Raw genomic sequence first — 23525 nt, 5'->3', positions numbered from 1 at the left:
CTCGTATTCACTTTTGCCTCCTATTCCGTCTGTTGTCCAGATTTGTTGTGATTTTCTTTGAAAATGCAAGAGAGCAAGTAAACAAATAACAAGGAGCGATAGAATTCAGAAGTTCCAGCATGTGCAACAATGACAGCTGCTTTGCATGCAAACCTACACGTATGGTCATTAAAGAAACTTATGTCACAAGCTGGTAAGAAAATCTTTTTATATATGCTATATTGTCAAATGGTGGGATTGGTCTCATTTGGCAACCCTTTTTTCTTATTTAATAATATTCTGAAAAAGAACTAATGGTACAAAAGATAGTGAAGAAGTAACATAGTATGTTTTAGAATTTGATGCCAGAAATTTATGTGCCTCAGCCAAACACCAGTACCTTCAAAAACAAAAAATTATGCCAAAGAGATGTTGTCCAGGCCACAGAATGTCCAGGCCTTCTCTAAGCAAGGTGAGGGTGCTCCATAAAACAAGCTCCTGCGACACTTGAGGCACTTTATTTCATGCCTCCAAATAAAATTGCACTGAGGGCATCTTTGGGAGAAGTGCAAAATGTTGCATTTTCCCTCATACAGATGTACAAGTAAACTATCAGAAAATGGATAAATAAATAAAAATAAAATGAAAAAATAAAAAACTTCATTGTATGAGAATTCAGATTTAACTCAATATGTGTAGGCCAAACAAAAGTTTTGGTGAAACCAGTTCTTATTCATAAGGAAATATGAAAGCTTTACACTTACTGAACAGCATCTGCTCTTAGCTTGTTTTTACATTTTCCATGTGAATTTTGTGAGCTTTGAGCAAGAAGCACCAGCTGTTACCCTCTTCTCCAGTAAACAGATGAAACAAGGGTGTTCATAAATTGATTGCCCCCCATGCATTGGCGCCAAGCAAAAAGCATTGCCAAAACATCAGTTTCAAGACATCAAAACATCAGGGCTCCCCTTCTGCCCTTTTTCTATTTTGTCACCATATACTCATTGTTACTATGTTATCATTATCATATTACTATTTTGTTTTCTTTCCTTTTTTGTCTTTTTTCTCTTTTTCTTCCCTTCCTATGTTGCTTTTCATTTTTTTTATTGTTTTTGTGTCAATCAAACAAAAATTTTGTAAAAAATCATTTTTTGTCACACCAACTGGCTACATGGTTTTGATATTTTAATTTGAATCTTTTTATGTGTCTATTTCAGCTAGCGTCTTTATATTTCAATGGTTTTTTCTTTATTCTTATTGCATTAACTTTGTTTTGTTGCTACCTAGCTACCAAAAGTAGGTTTTATGACTCTGGTTTTATTTCTGCTATTTGGCCTTGATTTACATAATGGTTATTTGTTTATTGAAAATTTATCAATTTTGTCCCATGCGCTATTATCATTTTAACATAACTGTATGACAGAGGAGAGGTTGTATGTTTCAGGTGAGAATCATTCTGGTGTCCATATTTATCATGACCGAAGCACAGGTAAATCTGTTTGGTTTGTAAACAAATCCTTGTGGGGTTTTTGTTTTCTCTCCCTCTTTCTCCATGTTGACCATAAAAAACCACTCACAGTCACGTTTTTAGTTGCTGAAATGTATCAGCTAGGGGGGCTCAAGCCCCCAATCAGCATTCTCATTGGAAACTATGGGCTTTTGTTTGATAATTGACGAAAGATAAATGTGCTGAAAGTCCAGATTTGCCAGATTTGATAATTACAAAAGGAGACCAGATGGGTGAGCAACTCTAGTTAAAATGCTCATAAAAAGGCCAAATCAATAAAATCTCTCAAAAGTACATTGCGTAGATGCTGTTTATATTTCTCAGTATGTCATCTTGACAGAAAATTATGGGCCTTATTTATGCTTGCATTTAGCCCCCCCCCCCCCAATTAAAGCCTGCATTTCTGTGGCATCTTTCTCAGCACTTTCAAAATAATTGTTAATGTTAGGAAGATGTAACTTCTTTGCCATTCCTTTTATACAGCAAATAGTAAACATAACAATATTAGTCTTCTTGATCACATTTTATGCAATATTTTTCTAATATCTCTTTCATTTGAATGCTCATTTTTCAATTCATTTGTATTGATTTAGGAAGTATTGGAGAAGACCCCATTGTTGAAAGCAAGAGACAGTGGGTTGAAGGTACAGTCTTTTTGCAGTAATCTACTGGTTTGATGATAGCAAAAAAGCTTTAAAGATAAGAAATTGAATTCAAGATTTAAACCTTTCTGGTTAGGTATATATTAAAAAACATCTGAATGCCACTTATTGTGTGATACAAAGTAATTTTCAATTGAGGACACAGAATGAGATAAAGCACTCATTGTATCCTTATCTGAGCAGATGCAGAATTTATCATAATTTATAAGCAGAGGTAATTTCAAAACCAAATAATTCTTAGGAAGAGGAATAAACTGGATATTGCCCAACAAAAGACCAGAAAAGCTAAGAGACAATTTGCAAGATCTTGAGGTAATTCACAATTATTTAAAATTGTTTGTTGCTTGCTATTGAAAATCTCGAAATTTGCTGCTCGTACTTTTATTTTTTTGCAAGGTCACATTTTTGTAAAAATTTTGATAGATATAAATAACCACAAATTCCTGTGCTCAAAACTTTAGTCTTATGGCTATTATTAAGTTTTAAATGATAGCAAAGCTATCTATGGATAAAGTGGATAATGATGTATAATGCCAATATCTTTTTTCAACTAACGTTTATTGCTAGTCATTCCTCATTGCTAAATCTGACATGAATCTGGCCATCACGATGAAAAAATATTATTTGAAAATCTGAATGTAGTCTTCATTAAGCAAAGTTTTTATGCATATTGAAGATGAATTTCTTTATTCTTTGACAAATTTTAATAGGAACTCCTTGATACATTTAAAATTGCTGCCTTGAAATGGAAGTCGATTCGACATCTCCAGGTAAGAGTTTTCATTTTGTTTCATGAAAGTACCGTAATGCCTCGAACAAGCGCCCCCCTCAAATAAGAGCCCCCTCGAATAAGTGCCCACCCTAGAGGTGAAGATATTGAATAAGTGCCACCCTCGAATAGGCGACCAACTCTCGAATAAGCGCCCAACCCTTGAATAAGCGCCAATCCTTCAACCTAAAAAAACGGGCGTTTATTCGAATTTTCAACGAAAACATAATTGGAAGGCAATTCAGCCAGAAAGATTAATGGACAACACAATTTGCACCCAAATCTACTTTTTAAATAAGCGCCCCCTCGATCAAGCGCCTCCCTCGAATAAGCGCCCACTCTGGAGCCTCAAAAATTAAATAAGCGCCCGGGCGCTTATTCGAGGCACTACGGTATGGTGAATCCATATTTAAAGTCTTCAGGCTAGCCAGCTTGCTAAGTTATGTAGAACATCGATCAGATGCCTTGTACAGTAAAAATCCACATGTAAGATCCTACATTTTTCAAAATTTGGCAAAAGAGGTTCTTGTATTATGCGGTACTTACCCGGTACTTATTGACAGTTTAGGCTAAATAGGTTTTTAGTTAGGTTCTTAATTTCTACAAAGTGGATATTGTTATTGACTATCAGAAAACAACATTAAATCGGCCTGTTCAAAATATTTATTAGTGCACCAATGTTGCCAGATGTCCACCAAGAATGGATCAATGATACAGTACTGTGTATAAAACAGTAGCAATATTGTTTCATAACTTCAAATTTCACATTCAAATTTCAGTTCAAATTTAACATACACTATGCTTTTTGAGTTTTATTTTAGCAATTCAATATTCGGTCACCTTTTTTGATTTCAGTAAAAAAAGTATATAAATTAAAATGGTGAGACCCCACATTTAAGAACCTGTGGGAAATTGTTTGGCGAAGTAGGTTCTTATATTTTGGAGTATTAAAAAAGCAAATTTCTGCCAGAAGGTTCTTAAATCCCTAGGTTCTTACACGTGGGTTTATACTGTACGACACTTTGGGTTCGAACAGTAAGAGCCAGAAAAGTTGAATGTTTTAAAAACTTGATTTTCATCCTTGTTGTTTTAAAAATTGCATTGACGAACATAGGAAATACATGTAGCTCTGTTCGTATTTTGTCTAGATTCAAATATGCGAATAACTACTGAGAGAAGTAAACCGTTTTATTAATAATCATTTTTATCAAACGAAAGCAGAATTGTTTCGATAACTTTTTTACAATTTTGTTTGTAAAGTTGAATATCATAGCTATCTGGCAGGAATCCATTGAACCACACGAAACCTCTAAACACTGCATAAAAAACATTGTTCTAAGGACAAGAGGGGGATGTAGTATTAAATATAAAAAATTGATGTAGCGTAACAAGACTTTCTGCAGGGATTTTAGATCTTTAATTCAATATTCTTTAAGCTTTTTATGTCACTGTAACTTGCCCCTTCTCTCATACAGATACTTTTTAGCAATGGAACAATAGTGACTATTACTGTTTCTTTCAACTTTGCGGATGTTGATAAGATATTAGTTGATAAGTCACTGGTTGGAAAAATAAGCGACCCAATTCACAACGGTAATTGAATTATTTTTTAATGTTTGCTGCATCTTTTACTCCTCATTCATTATCATTGGTTTTGTAGCCATTAATGTCTATGAAATCTCTTTCATTTCCTTCATGATAAAATATCACTTCCTATCATGTCTCATGATATAACCTTTTAATTTTCTTTGCTAATATTTCCTTATTTTTGCACAATATTGAAATTTTAGATGCGAAAAGTTCCTAACTAACAGAATCAGGTTCAAAAATCCTTGATCTCTCATTTGAAAGCTTCTTTACTTACTTCCTTCCTTTGAAAATTGTTTTAAGCTGTTGTCAAACTTTGATGCTCTTCAAAATTCAAAACATGTGTACATATCTATAATAAAGGAATTTACAAGTTCAAATCTTGTTGTATGCTATAATATCATCAAATGCTGTTCTCCACAAACTTTTTTATTCATTCCACCACCTTGTTGTTTTATTCAAGAAATCTTGTTGTTTCTTAAACTATTTTTACTTCTGAGTAAGTTACCAACAAAATGCACTTATTTTAACAAGTTAAATAATTTTGTATTAAGTAATTAATTTGATTTAATCAGTAATTTAAATAAGTACGAGAAGTATGTTTATCTAAGCTTTCATGATTTATTGGCTTGTACGTAATTGCTTTTTCCTTGTGATTTTGAACAAAGTTACAGTATTTTGGCTGCATTGTTCCTTGTAATACATAGTAGATATCAAAAAAATTTTCGGTCGCCCAAAAGTTGTGTTTGTACTTTGTATGTTAAGGTTACGGTAAACGTTTTCTGGATGAAAACATCATTTTTTCGATTTTTTCACATTCAAGGAGCTGAACTTTCAAGGCACACAATGATACCAAATTTGAAACAAACAGAAATTTTGAAAGTGGAAAAAATCCCATGTAAACGAAGGTTTCCATAATTTCTTTATCAAAACTTTTAGTTAAGGCCTGAAAATCTCTTGACCTGTTAGGCCGATTATCGTTGCTTTGCGGTTGTGGTCGCATGTCTCATTTACAATATCGCATGGCACATCCATATATCCAATGTATGGCCGTGTTTACTTAAACAGGCTTATTGATCTTAAATCTTCAAGTGACTTGCCCCGGATTACACTGAGGTTTACGTTTGTATCTTGCAAGTGCGATCAGTAAAATCCCGTTTTCTCCGGACTCGAAATTCCTCTACATGCAGGTACGAAAAAGCTATTATGTACCCAAGGAACCAATCGAATGGCTCGATAATTTGCACACGGCCAGGGCAGACGTTGGGCAAACAAAGTGTGTCTCAAAATATTTTTATTTTCTCTGGTCCGTCTTTTATACCCAAATACAGTTGCGGGAGGGTGGAAAAATTATTTGCCAATTTTTGACAAAGTATAGTTTCAAGAAGAGGAGGAATTCAAAAAATCTGAGACACACTTTGGTAGCTTAGGACCTGCACTTCCTGCTGGTCTAAGTCAGATTTTGTTACCTCAAACGCAAGGGTACATAATAGCTTTTGAAGGTGGTACACTTTTTGACCAGTAAATTCGCATGGAAAATAACAGTTAACATTATTTGCCAATAATTTTTATCTGGCTAGATACGCCATAATCTTGTGCATCGAATGATATATAGTTTATCCAGATTCCTTGAGCCGTTTGGCCTTTAGGAAGGAAAAACCAATTTCCGTGTTCAAAACGTTTAACGTAACCTTAACATCTGCTTAACAGTATACCAAAAGATGAAAATTTTGAAGTGGAACAATCCATACTCTAAAGAATGGTATAAAATCACAGCTTTCAATGTAAAAAAGAATTTGTCATACCTTTCATGTGATACTGTAGACTTTTTCATGATATATAATTTGTGCATTAGATGTTAAAAATGGTTTCGCATTTTCTCACAACTGTTTTCAGGTTTGTCACGTGTTCGCTTTCCTTTGCAGCTGTCATTGAAGAATTGTACATGGTATTAGCATTCACAGAAAAGTCAAAGATAGGCTACATTCATTATGGAAAAAGACCAACTGAGAGGAAAGAGGGTGAAAAGCTAAGCTCTTTAGAACTGAAAGTAAGAAACAAATTCATATCCTGACACTGTCATGTTCCCTGATTCAGTGTAAAACGATATAGACTTGTCTCACCAATTTTCGTTGCCAACGTATGCTCTTTTTTCAAATGATGGACAGTGGTGAAGAAATCTGTATGCTTTTTAATTCTAGATCTTTTGAGACTAATATTTTGATTCTATTAGTTTTGTCAAACTTCAACATTCATCAATCAATGATTGTAGTTTTATAACCGAATTTGTTTAATTGCGAAATTTTGTTGATTTTAGAGTGAAATTTTAAAGTTCCCATTTGCCTAAAGTTTTATCAAAAGTCGTCATCTAAATCCTGTTTTAGAAGGTGAGTTTTGTTAGATCTGGAAGCTAATTGAAGCGTTGTTGTCAGCAATGACCACTTTGTGTCTTCTAGGTGAAACTGATTGATATTCCTGGTCCTTCGGGAAGAGCCATAGATAGGAGGCTGTCTGTGAATTGTAGAGGGGACTTGGTAAGTTTTTTCATATACCTATGTAGTATTGTGCATTTGCATCTTCAGTAGGCGCTGAGGAAGAGCTCTTACATACAACGACTGCAAAGAAAATCTAGTAGGCAGACCTTTATTGTGTCCCGTTTTCAATCGAAGGTTCATACAATATTGAAATTTTGCGCTTGTGATGAGAAACGTTTCCAGGTTTATCCTTTTTCTCACAGAGTGGCTAGCATGTACGAATCGAAGTCTCTACTGTCTGTCATTTATTCTGTTTTTATTACTTTTTTAGGTTTGTGTGTGGTGGCCTTCGTCAAGCGAAGCTGTCTGGCCTTGGTCGCCAATGGCTGGTGATTTAGGCCGAATGAACCTGGTGGTTTTGTCCGTAAGCAGGTGAGCAAGTTGCTGTTATTATCTTGTCTTTGTAACTGCATTGAGAACATGGTTATTTGAAGTTCTCCGTATTTAGTTACAAGGCAGAGGGCTTACGCCACCAGCCTCTGGTTCGCTATTGCCTTGCTTTACGGACACTGCAACAGATCGATCCTCGATCAATTCAATTCAGCAGCGTTATTTGCGACTTATAGAGTAAGTCTAACTAAGTGTTTATATTTCTTTATATAGTTTGCTTATAGTATCATGTGTACCTGGTATATGAAACGTATCAATCAGAGTATGAAACCTGGCCCTGCAGGTTGCATTCTCTGATTTGCCCTTTTTACATCAATGAAGTGAATTTATATGACATAAAAGAAACCCATAGGAGAAACTCATACATTTTATATACGGCGAGGTCCATCCCTAGTCATCTAAATTCATCTAAAAGTATTCAAAAAAACTAACAGACCCAAAATTTTCAGCTAAAAGTGTTGATATAATCCAAAAATATCAAAGTACAAAATATTGTTGTTGAGCTCATAAGAGACCACTATTCATAGTAATTTAGACTGTTTATAAATATAGGAATAATAGGTTCAAGCACACATGTTTATTTATTCCCTTTTTCGATATTTTCATGTGTTAATTGAATGGAAAATAACCCATTGTAAAGCTTATCAAAACTTCAGAATTCTCAATCACAGATTTTTTGTTAGTTGTAAGGTTGCTACCCTGCCGCTATTCAAATGACTCTCCACGTCAGAAAAAGGAGGACATCATTTTGACGTATACATGATTCGTTATAGCTTAACAATGAAATTATCTTGAACCCTACTTGATTAAAATCCTATACCTGCTATCTAAGTTTGAAGGACATAAATACTTTGATAGAGGGTGTTTGCATGTTGCCTATCACGTGTTCGGCTTTCTTCTCCTATCAGCACACTGCTGACCATTTTGTCAATCATGAATACTTTTGTTTTAGTGACAAGTTGGATGTATTGTGTCACATTCATACAGACTTGGATCCACTTAGCATTGCGTTCAGGTAATATTTTTATGTACATGTCTTGATTTCCGGTGTCTTCATACCATACACAGGAAACTATATCGTAAACTCAGCGACAATGAAAAATGCGTTGCAGTTAATTCGGTTTCGCAATGTCCAAAGTAGTTTAGGTATGTACTGTCTACAAAAATTCTTATAGGTTGAAAATACACCTCATCTTTAATCTATAACCATAGAAACAAAAAAAAGTGTAAATTTGTTGCATCTTTAAGCAAAATATGAACACAAGTTGAATGGCCTGGTATGGGCAAGGTCACATGAACTTGAAAACTTCCAGAGATAGCCAAACAATTATGCATAATAAAGGATTTTCTATGGAAAGTAACTACATCAAACTATTGAGGTTCCTATAAAATTTACTGAAAAAAACGAAGCTGAACCTTATCCTAGCTGCATTTTAATAGCAGAACCCGATAAAAAGTCAATACTATGATTAATTTTTTCATCAATGGTTTTTTCTTATAAGTGGCTGAAGAATTTGTGTTTTCATGACCTTTCCGCTCTTTTTTTCTGATTTTTCGAAATTTAGCTTTTTTATGCCTTTCAGTGGTTCAAACCTATCACTGAAATATTTTTCACAGTTCTTGCGCTTAAATTCTTGATAAACTCTCCGTAATTCTGATGGAAAACAACTTTTACAATTTCTCATTTCGAAATCCCCAAGTTGACCTACAAATTTTTTACGGTTGATTATTTTCAAATGTATTGGTATGCCCAAATGTCTCCAGTCCATCAACTATATCAAGTGAAGAATTTGATGGAGTTAGGCGTCGTTTATCTTTAACGAGAAATGATCAAAAAAGTATTTTAAAGTTCACTTCATAACAATTCTTCGAAAGTTTCAAGGTATCTCAATACGTTGTGAAGCTATGTGTACATACAGAAAGTGGTTTTTTAGTAAATATGTAAATATGTTTTTTTTGTACAAACAGTAAATCAGAAATAATGTAAGCATATGATAAACAACGGCAGAAGATGCAAGCTATTTATAAAATGTCAAATTGCTTGATGTTATTATCCTTCTCTTGAAGAATTTTCTCCCTGTCAGCCTTAGCTTGTCATTATTGTACATAAAGGATCTGTAAGATTTGTTTGGAAAATTAACAAAAAATTTCTTTGATATCGTTACAATTTGATCAAGCAGAATATTAGTAACTATATATGTTTGTTTGTTTTGAGTAAGCTATTGTTCATTGTTTCTTTTTCATCATTTAGCTACAACGAACCAAACCAACTCTTTTCGGTCGAATCTTCCCAGTCTTCAAGTGGCAGCTACACCCTCAAAAGCATTGTTTACGAATGCAACCAAAGCAAGGTATCTCTTTCTGTATTTTTTTGGTATCACTTATTTGATATACTCCCATTTCGCTAAGCTTAAATTTTTTTAATATGTCAACAGTGAAAAAGGACGTTTTGACATAATGTCTTGTTTTGTCATCTGCTAATAAACCAGATAAAAGTTGCTATGGCTGTCAGGTTTGTTAATGGTATTTAAAAGGTTTTAAAAAACTGATTCTGTGCACTATAAATGCTATCGTAGATATACGTTCAAATGGAACTTTCTGAAAGCTCATAGCTATGAAAAATATGTCAGAAAATCAAAGACGTTAAAGTAATGTACTAAGATATCAAATACAATACGTTTCTGATTATCTTTCTAACAATCCTTCAGATTCAAAGAGTGACGTCAATTCCCATTCAAGTTAAAGGTAATAGGGCTGTTAATTTTTGGCTAATTATTTGTCTTCCACTACATCATTTTATACTACAACAAGAAGTGATTAAAGATTCGCAATGGTTGACTTCAGTTTCAAATATGTCTTATACTTTGAATATAGTTCCTATAAAGTTTTGAAAGAGCTTTTATGTTTTTTTACAGTGAATGTTTGGCAGTCCAAGCCATTCCTCTTTTGTCGCACCTATATTGTTTTCCATTTGTGAAGCTCCCTAGGAGAGACTTCGAACCCACTTTGCCTCTCGTCTTAGCCCTAGGCCCCATTTACTGATGCATTATTTATCTCCACTTATTTAACGCAGCAGCAATTTTCTGGTAGATCCTTTTCTATCCAAAATAAACTGTTACTATTACCTTTGCCCATTAGTTTGGGGGCTTGGGAAGAAGGAGCTAGCATATCTGCTTCTTTTCAGTGACAGTAAATCAAATTGGCATTTTTAGTATTGATCCTAAGCACCTGCTTGATGCTTTATTTGTCTATAGTTCGAATTAGATCATTAACACGTAGCGAGCGATACACAATTTTTATAAGAATATAGTCTATAAGAATACTAGAGCTCCAAATCGCTGAAATCTTAGAATGATATAATGCGAGGCTCAAGCTTCATCAAGAATTGAATTTTTTGTTTATTTGACTTTTTTGGAAAGCAAAAAATTGCGAATTTCACGCTGTTTGTCTTGAAATAGACGTATCTAACCTTGAAATCATAAACAAGATAATGCAACCTAGTTACACCTTGTGTTGCTTAAGAATAATTTAAGAATCATCTTAGTCTCAACATTAATAGAAAATTAAGAATATCGTACAGAGGCTAAGGAAAATTCTTATCAAAATGTGTGTGCGGAACCTTTTTCATAATAATATTGTAATTTCTAATCTTTAGTAACCTCCCTTCACTCTCCTTGAAACTCAAAGCTGACAACTACAAGTAACATCCTGATAATTGTATTCAAACCTATATTTCTGCTGTGCATAAACATACATTTTTTTGTCTTTGGGTACCTTTATTTAGCAACTCGATATACTTTACTGTAAATAGGAAGTCTTGGCTCTATTCTTGTTAGGTAATGTGATTGCAGAGGGGAGAAATCATAAAGAAGATAAACTTTTGCTGGCTTGCGATGATGGATCTTTGGTATGTCTCAGCGATGCTTATGATTTACTGACAAAAAAGACTATTTTGTTATATTTATTTTGACAAGCCTTTGTTTGAAGAACAGTTGATGGCTGTAGGAACCTTATTGACATTAATGTCCCTACCTAGTCATTTGCACCAAATCAACGTCCCTTGTACTGATGACAAACATAAAAGATCACGAAGATCTAAGTATAAAAGATCTGCCAAGTATAAAAGATCTGCCTACAGTACAATGTTAGTACGATAGGGGCATATAATTTCATAGCAATCCAGTGGTCATTCACAACTCACTCAAAATCTTTCTAAAATAGATCCCAGGCGAGAAATTCAGAGAAATTGAATGTGATGTAGTGTTATTTAGGGAATGGAAAAGGTGACTGTACCTCTCATAGTTCTTCATCAACACTGCTGTTTATTACCCAATTTTGTTTATTTGTTTTAATGCGTTACTTGTATTCTAGTTGAATGCGATTTGCTAATTGTGCCAAATTCTATCTAGGTGCTTTACGATGAAGAACGCCAAGTGACACAAACAGCTAGAACAAAATTTGCGGTACTTGATTTATGCTGACATTTTCTTAATGTTTAAGTATTTGGAGATGGTTCTTGTTATTGAGAAATAATTCAAATTGTTTTGAGATGCAGGTGAAAGGTTTTAATATGTTTAGCTTATTTTAGTGTGGCATTGAAGGATTTCTTATGCTAGCTTGTGTTATGGACAGTAACAAGCATTATAAATTTTAGTCTTCTGTTAATAGAGTACCGAAGTGTGACGTCATAAAGAATCAAATTTTTAAATTTCTAATTTTAACCACAGAATCTAAAAGAACGGCCTAAAAAATTTCTTAATATGCAAAATAAGCTAGATATATTTAAAAACTGGGCGAGATATGGCCAGTGAAAGACTTCAAGTTTGCTAAAGGATTACTGTTATACTGGTCTGGCTCATAAAGTTATGAAGCAAGACCAATTTACAGAGTTTTGATGGGGCAAGAGCTTGTGCTCATGTGGCCATATCTCCTCCAATTTGTAACCCATTCTACTGATTTCGCATATTTAGAGGTGTTTCACGATGCTCTTTCAGGTTATGGGATCAAAAGTGAAAAAATTTAAAAATATATTTTTGTAACGTCATCACTTTGATACTCTATGGGACTGGAAACAGTTTCTTATACATCGATGACATGTATAATAAGAATTTGATTCATTTTACTTAAGATGTTGAAAATTTCTTTCAAAGGTGCGCTGCTTCTCTTGAAGAGCAATGAACGTGTTGCCAGCATCCATTTATCCTATTTTTATTTATCCTACATTTATCCTACTAGCAAATTTTGCCCTACTAGTCAAACATCGTTACAAAAAAATTTGCTGAGAATTGTAGAAAATTTGGCATAGCATCAAATAGTCTGTTTAAAACAAGCCTTTGTTGTATTGCAATTATTTTCATGAATGACAGAGAAGACTATTTGTTTGGTCTTTCGTAGGCGCCAAGTCTCATTGCATGGCATCCAAATGATGCAGTGGTATTAGTTGCAAATTCAAGAGCTGACATACAGGTAATAAATTTTGAGATAACCAAACTCGATACGATGAGACTAAAGAACAAATTGAATCTCCATTAATCTCAAATATAAAAAGAATTTATTAGCATTATTTGATATGTTTTTATTATCATCGTTAGGTATTCGATCAAGCATTGACACCACTTCCTTTAAACCTTTCGTTTGAACAAGGAAAAATAGAGTCTTATAGTAGACTGGGACAGTTTTTCATGTAAGTTTGCAGTTTTTTATTTTTGCGTAAATTTGAAGAGAAAATTGTCATATTTAATGCCGAATTCAAAAATTGAGAAAGAAATTGTATCTATTTTTATAGCTACTATATGTTGAGTTTACAAGGGATAAAAAGATTCATTCTAATTGATTTGATCAACTACCTTGATAGAATTGTAGTCGGTTCTGATCTTTGAGAAACTACAGCGACGACAACCCGAGTATGAAACCCGGAGTAATTTTAACTTCTAGTAAACTTAATTAACAAGGATTTCTTGCAGTGAAGTTTCTTTGTATAGCTATTAAAAATAGCCTTGAATAACAAATTGTTTGCTTTTGTCCACAGCAACTCCAGTAAGTTGGACAGAGCCAGTTGGGCTTGTGACTTCAGACTTGGTCCACCTCCAGATGCTATTGGTTGCTACGATGACTTGCTTCTTGCCTTTGACAAGTATGTTTTGGCCCACCATATTTCTCTTTATTGATCGATGTCATCTTTGTTAAATATTTGCTTAAAAGATCATTATCGTTTGCAGATTTTATGCATTTGACTTTGCACATTTATTTCCAGCAAACTTTTCTTTGAAAATCTAGTAATTCACTTCATTTAAATTTTCTTTTTGCCCTTTTTTGTTACTTTTTTGTATTAAAAAAGAGTCCACCTATCAAGATGTCGTCTCAGACAGGTCACAGTCTTCCTGATGGTTATTTATATCTGCTAGGGGGCCTATTTGCATGATGCGAGTGGAGCTTGGTGTGTTAAGTAATGGAAGGCTTGGTCCAGTGGAGATTGTGTCGGAGTATATTCAAAACAAACAAGAATTAGAGGTAGGTCTCGTAGATTTTTTTATTTCATCTTTGTCATTTAAAGTATCCTTTGCATGTTTTAATGAGTACCGGAACAATTTGCATTTTGACTCGATTTAAAATTTGGTTATGAATATAATAGGTGTATGATTTTGTTTAAGTCCAAATTTTGTTAATTATCTCCAAAGAAGCTTTGGAATCATGTTCTGGTAATGGTTTTTCTGGAGGGGCTAAGAATTTTTGGGGGTGGGTTAAGTAAAGCTTTTTAGATACATAAATATACGAGTATAATTATTTTTGAAAGGATTTTTCCAAATATGATGACTGTTAAGAGTGGATTCATTGAAAAAAGAAAAGGTTAATGACAGATTCATTCGACAAGTGATAAACTGGCTCGATTAAAATTGACGAGCAGCAAGCTTTTCAAGCAAGAATGTAAAGTTAGCTAATAATAAAAATCGAATGCACTGTAGCCTATGCTGCTCCATGATTGCAGAGTCCTAGGTGATGTGTGTATAGAATAGATTTGTTTCGCTTTGAAACGTGGCAAAGTCTCTTTCTATTCAGCGAACCTGGTATCTGCAGTTCTATTTAGACGTGGGTCGTATCTCCCTTCACGTCAAAACCAGGGCAGCCGTGAGGTTTCGGAGGCCCTGGAACTAAACCGAAAGATGAGACCCTTTGTGAGCGAAGTGAGCAGATAATTTTTCCGACCATGCTCTTCAGATTAGCTTAAAATGCATTTCAGGAACTTTTTGCAGTCATTTCGTGCAATCTTTCAAATCATTTCACTATTTATAGGCATTATTTTGCTACATTTGATTAGTTCCATTCTTAAAATTGAGATCATTACTTTACGAGGCCCCCTAGACCTCGTGGGGCAATTTGCTGGCAGCCCTCTCGGCAGGCCTGGTCAGAAACAGAAAGATTATCTCAAGCAGTTGAACCTCTATGCATTGCCACTTGTCTCAATGACTGCAAACGCTTAAAAGAGCTAAGTCAACTGTTCCAAACACAGAGACACGTTTCTCAAATCCTTGTTTACAGCTAAACAATTTTCTTCAATAAATGTGTTTTTTGGATCAGTAAGCAACTTTAACTTAATAGTTGTTGGTATTAGTAAGCTCTGTTTTCACTCAGTGTGTTTGCACCACCAGCTTTATTTATTTGTTTGACGATGATATAGTGATGCTATATCGTCCGAGTATTCCGAGTACCTTTTCATTTACACCATCTTTTTAAGCCCTAATTGCAAAATTCCTTATTAATTTCTTACTCGGAGAAAAAGATCTTACATCAACAAATGCATGCCATCAAATAAAATAAAAAGGCTGCCTCAGAAGATGTTGCCGCATCCCTCATCAAATCAGGTCTTGAGGCTACATTCCCTCAACACAGGAAGCAACGTTGGGCCTAGTCTTTCCTAAACGAAAAATAACAAGTACTATGAAAATAATCCCGTGATGTAAACAGGCTCTAGCCTAACACAATAGAATAAACAAAGATTTACAGAAACACACTACGCTTGATATCAAAAGGGGAGGGAGGGACGGGAGAAGAGAACAGCGTGGAAACAACATACGAAGCAAGCACGGTAATCCAGACCCAAAGCAATTAATTACACCCATCTGAGTCAAGGGACCCACACTTTCGTGCAGAAGCCCAATCTACAGAACTCCTTCATCTCTATTATTCCCAATGGTATCAAAGAAGCACAAAAGGGCTTGAATACCAAATTGAAGCATGGCAATTGACACCCAAATGAGAATGATACAAATAAGCTAAAATAAGAACCACTAGCAAAATCCAATTCTGCAACATCCTTCGTGAAATTACCTCTGATAAAATTTCATTTGATCAGCATTAAACTGTTTTCTAGTGCCCAAGGCGATTTTTATGTTTTCCTCTTTTATAAAGCCTTTGATCCACTTAAGTTGACAAGCAACAAAAACATCCCTGCAGAACGTGTATAGATTGCCTTGGTTGTAACATATCTAATGTAGTCATCCACATATCTGCTTATGTTTTCTGCAAACAATGTTTCAAAACATAATTGTTAGTTTTTGTAGCTTTTTTAGCTTATCTATATCTGCAAAATGCAATTTTTAGCATATGTATTGGTTTATGTTTTTAGGCGGTGAATTTCTTGAACAGCATGAATTGGAATACAAACGGAGGCTTGTGTTTTGCTTGTTTGACTATAATCATCGACCATTTGTTCCGTCTGCCTTTGGTATTAGACAGAGAGGGTAAAAACAACGTTTCTATTTTTTTGCTTTGCAATATTTGTTTTTCAACTATTAATCTAATTATTAAAACTTGAGGTTTTTAACTTGACAGTATCCTTATCCATTCCGGACAGGGTCTGCTACTTGACACTCTCGACCCATTCTATTGATAGATGTTTTGTTGCATAGCAGATTTTAGGCCTACGCTACTTGAAGACGAAGAGAGTTGGAAGCGATTGAACGTGATGAGAGTGAAAAGCATGGAAAATAGTGTTTATTGAAATCTTATGAGCCGCGCTTTTCTGAATTTTGCTAAAATACAAAGAGCAGAAGAATACTTAGTGCGTAAAGATGCTGTTGCATGTTGTTTCATTTTGTATCAAACACGTAGCAATCTCCAAGGACGCGATATTCCTTAATTTCTTTGGCTGTTTAGTGAAATTTCAAAGGGGAGAAGAAGTCTTGGATTGAAGATTGAATGTTATAATGCTCTTTGGCCTTTGTGCCATGAATGCATTAGCCATATTAATCCGCATTTATTTGTTTGTGTGTTTCTATTATCAATGGTTTAAGCAAGCTTGTCTGCCACAATCCTTGATTGTTGACTAGAAAATGTGTTATTCCCCTCCCTATTTAGATGCTCTTTTGGTGTTCTTCCGGGAAAGCGGATCCTGCGTTTCAAATTCTTTTATGTTATTGAGTTCTATATTTTTCTTTAGCATTTGCTGAAAATGCTCTTGGAAGTTTTTATGCACCAACAAGGGCTATTTCAGAAGACGTGATGCTGCAATTCCGTGATCCAATCTTTCGTCTGGCTAGACGATTTTTTCATCATCTCCTAAGGTTTGGTCCTTTCTTCTCTAACCAACTTTTTGTCCTTTTTACCTTTAGGCTTAACCAAATTTCTAGTAGGAAAAATCAATGTAATTCTTTAGCGTAAGTCATCTGAATTTTTTCAAGTAAAAGCAGCCAATATAATCTTCACCGTAATATCGACTTCATTCATGATCATCATTGTTTTATCTTTATTTGCAAAATTTTTAGTTTTTATCAGGTTATTTGTTTTTATTCAGGCATCAGAGGTTTGAGAAAGCATTCCTGTTAGCAGTTGATATTGGTGCTAAAGATCTTTTCATGGTTCGTAAATTTTCATTTCAAAGTTAATGTCTAAAGCATTTTGGATGACTATAGAGCACTTATAAGTAACAGGAACCAGATAATTGTCTATTTTAGAGGGGTATCTGTTGACAATCGGGTTGCTGCTACAAAAAATTCAGCAATGAAAAACAATACTATTAGTCCTGGTAATACCAGGATTGCAAACACATATGCTATTGCCTCTCCACATGACTAGATGTGATTTTTATGGCATGCACCTTTTGACTTGATGTTTTAATATCCGACTGAAATGTTGACTGACTGTTCTTTAGTGTCTAATTCTCTATGTGTTTTTTTACGAATTTTGTCATGAAAAGGAATCTTATCTGTAATTAAGTATTGAATACCTTCAATGTTTTTTCTTGTTATAAAAAATAATAGTGCTCGTAACACAGTGTTAAGAATTGTTGCCCTGAGATCATTCTAATAGAAGACGCTTTGTAATGAGTTCCATATCGTAATATCAAATTCACTGTTTTACAACTCAACTAACTACCAACAGCAAAACATGCGAACATACGTAAACAAGTCTTTGTTACAAAATCTATTGTGTAAAATAAACAATGCAGGTTCGCACTTTGTGTGAAAAGAACTCAAGATGACATTGTTTTGTTTATTGTATAGCTAAAAATTGTATTCTTAACACAAATCATAATAATCACACAAATATCACACAAAAATCATGACAATAAGAGGTATAATTATTTTCTAGTGACCCTGGCCAGTATAAAGAGATATTAAAACCCTCTTTTGTAATTTTATGAGAATTTAGCCATTCTGATGTATTTCTGATGCGCAAAGAGCTGCCCTGAATCACCAATGAATGAATTGCATAAACAATATTTTAAAAAGGGCTTGGTAAGAGATATCCAAAGAAATACATTTATTCAGTATTATCAACAGTATTTTGCTTTTAAATTTTGCAGGACATACATTACCTTGCTTTAGATATGGGTAATGAGCCATTAGCTGAATCTGCTAAACAAAGAGCAATGCACCTTCACCATGAAGATCTCAACTCAGGTAAAGTTGGAAAAACATTTATATAAAATTTGAAGATAGGACAGAAGCAGAAACAGTGTGTGCTAGTACTTTTTGTTTTATGCCCCTCAAAGTAAAAATGTTGGATAATGACAAAAAGAAAGCAGAAATTTATATCCATATGCGGATTGAAAATAATGTGATAAGAAGAATGGCACATTTGATTGGTTCTTTGTTTTTGACCAACCATTGGCTGCTAACCTCTTCTTTATTTTAAGATTCTAGCAAAGACTTTTCTGTTTACACAGTTCAGATCCTTTGCTTTGACCCAGACAGATTCCAAAATACAAAAGTTTCTTGCCCAATGATTTTAGGATTGTCATCACTTTACACTTATGCGGAATTTTGAGTAAAAGTTGTCCTTTAGCCAAGATGTCATTAACTATATTTTTGTAGTATTCAAAATATATAGTTTTTTCATATGAAATTATGTTCAATATAGCCTGTTTATTTTAGTCTAGCTAGTTTTTTCTTTAGTTTTCATTTGCTCACTGAAACTTATATTTTACCATTGTTGCATTGTGAAAATGTATCTTCTTATTTCTTCCTATTTCTTCTTATTTCGTATTTTAAAATATTTCAGCACCTATTGCTAGCTATTGAAAATGCAGAATCGCATTAAGTTTCAGTAACATGTTTGTCACCAACAGATGAAAATGCAGCAATATTTTGCAACTTAATTCTGTAGTATTTCAAAATAGCAAAAAAGAGGAATTGAAACACATATTAGTGCTGTATGGTACTTTCTATCATTTACATTTGATCCAATTTCAAACATGAAATCTCTTAGATGAAATTTTGGATGGAGAAAACTATGCATCAGGTGATGAAGCTGATTTCCAAGCAATGCAACAAATTGGTTATAGAAATGACCATGGCTCTCATATGCCAAGCTTCCTCTATGAGCCAATGACAGGGAATGAATTAAAATTCAGAGAGCAACAACTGAATTCAAATCAGACGTCTTTAAATATTGAACAGGGTCACACAAGAGATGCAGGTGGAAATTCAGAACTGAAAATCAACACAACAAGAAAGCATGACAGAAAATATGGAATGACCTTGCCATCCAGGAATGAAGTTGAAATGACTGAACCAAAACAAGCAGAGCCAAGGGACAAGATGGCTAGAAAATTATCAAGCTCCTTGGCAGGTTTGTCACAAAAAATTTTCCATAGATTTATTTTAAATAAAATAGCTGACTTAACAAGATCTCTTAAAAGAAGCTCCTGCCTCACAGAGTACTGAATCTGGAACAGCCACTGGAGCACAAGCCATATAGTTCTTATTTTGGATATCTCACATTGAAAAAGACTGAAAAAGTTCTTTGAACAAATTTGCATAAACAAATTTTACATGGAAGCTTGAGGGTATATTTGAGGGTGGGGGGTTAATTTGTGTGTTTACAGGCAAATAAACTTGATTTTTTCCATAATATTTATCATTTTATTGATTTTCTGTCTGAAATCCTAGAAGCATGAATAGTATAGCATTATTGGACAAGAGAGCTCAACATTTGTTGATAATTATGCATTCTGTATATCTAAACAAATAAATGCATGTTTCAGCTATGTGTTTTAAAGTTTAAAGTGAAGTGAATTTGGATCCCATAACCCGAAAGAGCAGCAACAAATAATTCTAAATGTGCTGAAACAGTTGAATGCATTACAAATTGGCTGAGATATGGCCACATAAGCACAGGCTCATTCCCCAACAAACCTCTTCAATTTTGTCTCTGTTCATAACCAACAGTAATCCTTTAGCAAACTTTAAATTTTTCATTGGCCACATCTCACCCAATTGTTAACAAATTTAACTGACTCTGCATATTATAGGTATTTTGTGGTGTTCTTTTAGGTTATGTGGTCAAAGATGTAGGGTGACCTACAGATAAAGGACATGACTTATCATTCAGAGCTTTCTCACTCTGTAATTTTTATCTTGTATTTATATTTATAAATATGTTTTTAATTTAAACAGCAAATTCAAGAAACCAGAAAAAGAAAGACAGTACTGACCAAACAAAAACTAAAGAAGAAAAAAGCAGTAAATATGAAATTATAAATTTTGGATATGTATAAAGTTTAGTTTTTTACTTTGTATATAGATGTATTCTATTTCAAAGCAGTGGGGAGTGACCTTGTCTTAAAAATGTTATATACAAATAGTGATAACAAGCAAGTATTTTTTATATATATATACAGATATCTTTGCCACCATGATGAAATAGCCATAAATATTTTCAGCAGTTGTTAAACTAAGACTTACAAAATAAAACCATTGTTTTACTTGATTCTTAGTTCAATCTATGGTTCAGAAATTAACTGTTAGCCATCTAGAATACACAAGAGTTTGTGGTTAAACAAATGGTTTGCAGACGTGTTCAAATGTAAGTCCCTGTGACAATTTAGTGCACAGTAACCTGAGAAGAGACAGTTGGAGTTGTAGGTGTACCAGGAGTCTTTGCATTTCCCAGGAGACCTTGTCTTATTTGCTGAACTCTTCTAAAGATTGAGTTACCAAGCAGAACACCAAAGTCACTCTGATATTGATCAAGTACATCTGGCAAAGCCCGGGCCCGCACAGCTATGAGTGAACAATGCTTCACTAACAGATTTTGCAGGTGTTCAGCTGAGCTCTTCTCTATTGGGGAATTTGACTCTAATGCTTCTGTGATGGCCTTGTTTTCTGTTTTCAACCTTGGTAGCACCAACACTTTCACCACCTGATTATAGAAAATTTACAGATGATTTTTTTCTCTTTCAAATTGTAAGATAATGCATATGGTCAAAGTGACTTGAAAGACAAAAATAATGACACCACAATAATATAATGTGACACCACACAGCAAGTGATAGAAGATTAAAAGACCAGTTTTAATTATTTGTATTTAATTCCATCGCGGGGGCCCCTTAGTTATGATAAACCACACCCTAATCTCAGGAAAAACATTTTGGGCTTTTGGTGCATCAGCCCTTGTCTTGCCTGAGCAATGACGCAATTTTATGGTCGGTGTTTGATTCCAGGGAAAAAACTGCCTCAGTTTTTTACCCCGATAATCAGACTGATACACCTGTCACACAATTGAATGACTGTGTGAGAAGAAGTGAGACAGGAGAAGGCAGAAGGAAGCATATAACGGGATATAAGCAGTAGGAGAAGTGAGTACAAGGGGAAAGGGATGGGAGGGGAAAACGCGTACAAACAACGTGTGAGTCTTGCTGCAAAATATGACATGACCCTAGCTGCATCACTGTACTTAAAAAAATATGCCAGGAAAAGACCACCTAGATAATACCACAAGGTGATTAGCAAATAGCTAAGGTAACATGATATCCACAGCCTACTAAGGATATACGTGTGGGACCACCCGATTCTAGAAAAGGGGAATCTGCGCACTTTCCCCGCGGGTATTAACTCGAATTAAACGATTAATTCCCATAATATTAAGTTGACTTAATGGCGAAAAGCCAAGACTGCACCACAGGGAGAAAGGGATTTGGGAGTCTCGGCAGGGTCAATTTTTTAATGCATTTAAATGAAAAGAGAAAACTTTAGGGAAAGATAATTGTTTGGCAAGTATGACATGTTCTATAATTTTGCAACTATGTTGACCAAAATAGTCACAGGAGTTACCTATGGGTGAAAAAGCATTTACTAACAGTAAAAATGCCATTGCTTGAAAATTATTATTTATTCCCATCCCAAAAAGAGAATTCCATTAGATATCTTTCAGGAATGTTTAACTTTCTCATTTAAGTATATTTTTTCAAGGGTCTTACCATGGCACCATTATTGTGCTGTTTCTTTGGTAGATATCATGGAAAATGGTTAATAGCAATCCCAGTGCATATATTATAAACTTTATTGGAAAGCACAAATAAGATAATTTAAATGTTGTATTTACCTCTAATCCCAGTTCTGCTAGGCCAGCCACTGCACCATAGTGTGTAGCTAAGGCAGCTTTATCATTATACAATGCCTTACAAAGTGTTTTGGTGATTCTGGACTGTATGTTGTTTGTTGGGCAACTAAAAGTTCTACATAACTGAGCCATTAACCTTGCAGCAAAGTCTCTCAGTGCCCAATGATTATCTACTTCTGGCTTAGGACAAAGTTGCTTGCTAACAATGCATGTTATTATCGATGGAACTAGCTCATGCAAGTATTTTTCAAGATAAAGGGTTGGGTTTTCCATTAGGGCTTTTATCATCCTCAGAAGGTATATCAACAATGCTAAGTTGTGTTGTGCTACATTGATTTTGACTCCTTCAGAGATAAAAGTTGCAAATCTTGGCAACAGCTGATAAAGTCCAGGGTCAGAAGCTAAACTCTGCAAGGCTTCTGTACGCTTTTGCTCGACAGAGCCAACACATGCTTCAGTGATTTCTTTGTAGTACAGCTGTTGTTCAACTGATAGTTCATGGGTAACAAGAGGCTTAAACTTAGTATCAATGTGCTTGACTGGTGAATCTCTATTTTTCTTGTCATCGTTATCTCTATTTGAACTCTTGCTTTCTTGCTTTCCACTTTTTGTTTCCTTTTCTTTCACTTGATCAGTTTTAGCTTCATTGCTCATTTTGTGCAAATCAATTTCATTCACACAGGATTCTGCACTTGATGGTTGTAGAATCTCTTTCAATTGCTTATCCTTGTTTATTGGTGGAGGATTCTCTGGAATGTTTGGTTGGGCTCCATCTATAGCAAGCCAGTGGGCTTTTATGTTTACTGGACAAGGGATTTTCGGTAATGGTTGATTCAACAGCTCTTCCAAATCAACCTCAGACTCTTCATGAAAATAAACCTCTCTGCCTCCACCACTTGCAAAACGAAATGGCACAAAGTCTCGAGTTGTGAACCCATATAATGGTTCTACATTTTGTCGTTTCAAAGCATGATCAAGATCTTGTGTAAGCAACATCTTTCTTTTTGAATTCTGGACGAATTTTAATGATTCCTGCACCAGTTCTTTAAGTCTAAAAGTGAGCTCTTCTGCAATATAGTTGGCAGCATTGTCATTTAGTTTCTCAATTCCAATGCTATCAGCAGCAAATTTTACACTCTCTTTTGTCGCTTGCGGGTCCACTTCTTCGATACTTGAGCTAGGATCACCTTGACTCCCGACTTGCTGGGCAGCCATCTTTTAATTCTCGAAAGAACATTCCTCTCCTTCGCAGTTAA

At 34.6% G+C, this 23525-nt stretch overlaps 2 protein-coding genes across 3 annotated transcripts; one reads left to right on the top strand and one right to left on the bottom strand.

Moving 5' to 3' along the window:
• Window positions 1-10: 10 nt before the first annotated feature.
• Window positions 11-20463, top strand: LOC135689837 (WD repeat-containing and planar cell polarity effector protein fritz homolog). 2 transcript variants are annotated; one of them, XR_010516558.2, is made up of 24 exons: window positions 11-193; window positions 1424-1468; window positions 2080-2130; window positions 2390-2460; window positions 2859-2918; window positions 4393-4510; window positions 6430-6554; window positions 6961-7038; window positions 7310-7410; window positions 8381-8443; window positions 9680-9779; window positions 10137-10173; window positions 11265-11335; window positions 11838-11891; window positions 12823-12894; window positions 13020-13111; window positions 13457-13561; window positions 13833-13938; window positions 16052-16166; window positions 16865-16988; window positions 17219-17282; window positions 18230-18326; window positions 19326-19497; window positions 20325-20463. XR_010516558.2 is itself a non-coding variant. In XM_065207202.2 (24 exons), the coding sequence occupies exons 1-24, from the start codon at window positions 130-132 to the stop codon at window positions 20423-20425; spliced, it is 2277 nt and encodes a 758-aa protein (XP_065063274.2). In that variant the 5' UTR covers window positions 11-129; the 3' UTR covers window positions 20426-20463. The 2 variants fall into 2 exon arrangements, 1 of the variants encoding a protein (XP_065063274.2); XM_065207202.2 differs by having other exon boundaries at window positions 19135-19497.
• LOC135689841 (transcription initiation factor TFIID subunit 6) lies at window positions 20378-23525 on the bottom strand. The gene is made up of 2 exons (XM_089108583.1): window positions 22252-23525; window positions 20378-21069 (listed from the first exon to the last, which is right to left on the bottom strand). Exons 1-2 carry the CDS (start codon window positions 23482-23484, stop codon window positions 20752-20754), a joined length of 1551 nt encoding a protein of 516 aa, XP_088964709.1. The 5' UTR covers window positions 23485-23525; the 3' UTR covers window positions 20378-20751.

Source organism: Rhopilema esculentum, chromosome 5 (genome assembly GCF_057945365.1).
Source record: "Rhopilema esculentum isolate cy_ngs chromosome 5, ASM5794536v1, whole genome shotgun sequence".
Lineage (NCBI taxonomy): Eukaryota > Metazoa > Cnidaria > Scyphozoa > Rhizostomeae > Rhizostomatidae > Rhopilema > Rhopilema esculentum.
The sequence above is the reverse complement of the archived record's forward strand: the minus strand, read 5'-3'. Positions and strand labels throughout refer to the sequence as shown.

Excerpts from the sequence above, each read along its gene's own strand:
- LOC135689837 (XM_065207202.2), top strand. The coding sequence starts at position 130 with ATGACAGCTGCTTTGCATGCAAACCTACACGTATGGTCATTAAAGAAA. Across the intron at positions 7,039-7,309 it reads TGAATTGTAGAGGGGACTTG|GTTTGTGTGTGGTGGCCTTC; the intron begins GTAAGTTTTTTC and ends TTACTTTTTTAG. Across the intron at positions 8,444-9,679 it reads CCACTTAGCATTGCGTTCAG|CTACAACGAACCAAACCAAC; the intron begins GTAATATTTTTA and ends TTCATCATTTAG.
- LOC135689841 (XM_089108583.1), bottom strand. The coding sequence starts at position 23,484 with ATGGCTGCCCAGCAAGTCGGGAGTCAAGGTGATCCTAGCTCAAGTATC. Across the intron at positions 21,070-22,251 it reads TAGCAGAACTGGGATTAGAG|GTGGTGAAAGTGTTGGTGCT; the intron begins GTAAATACAACA and ends TTCTATAATCAG.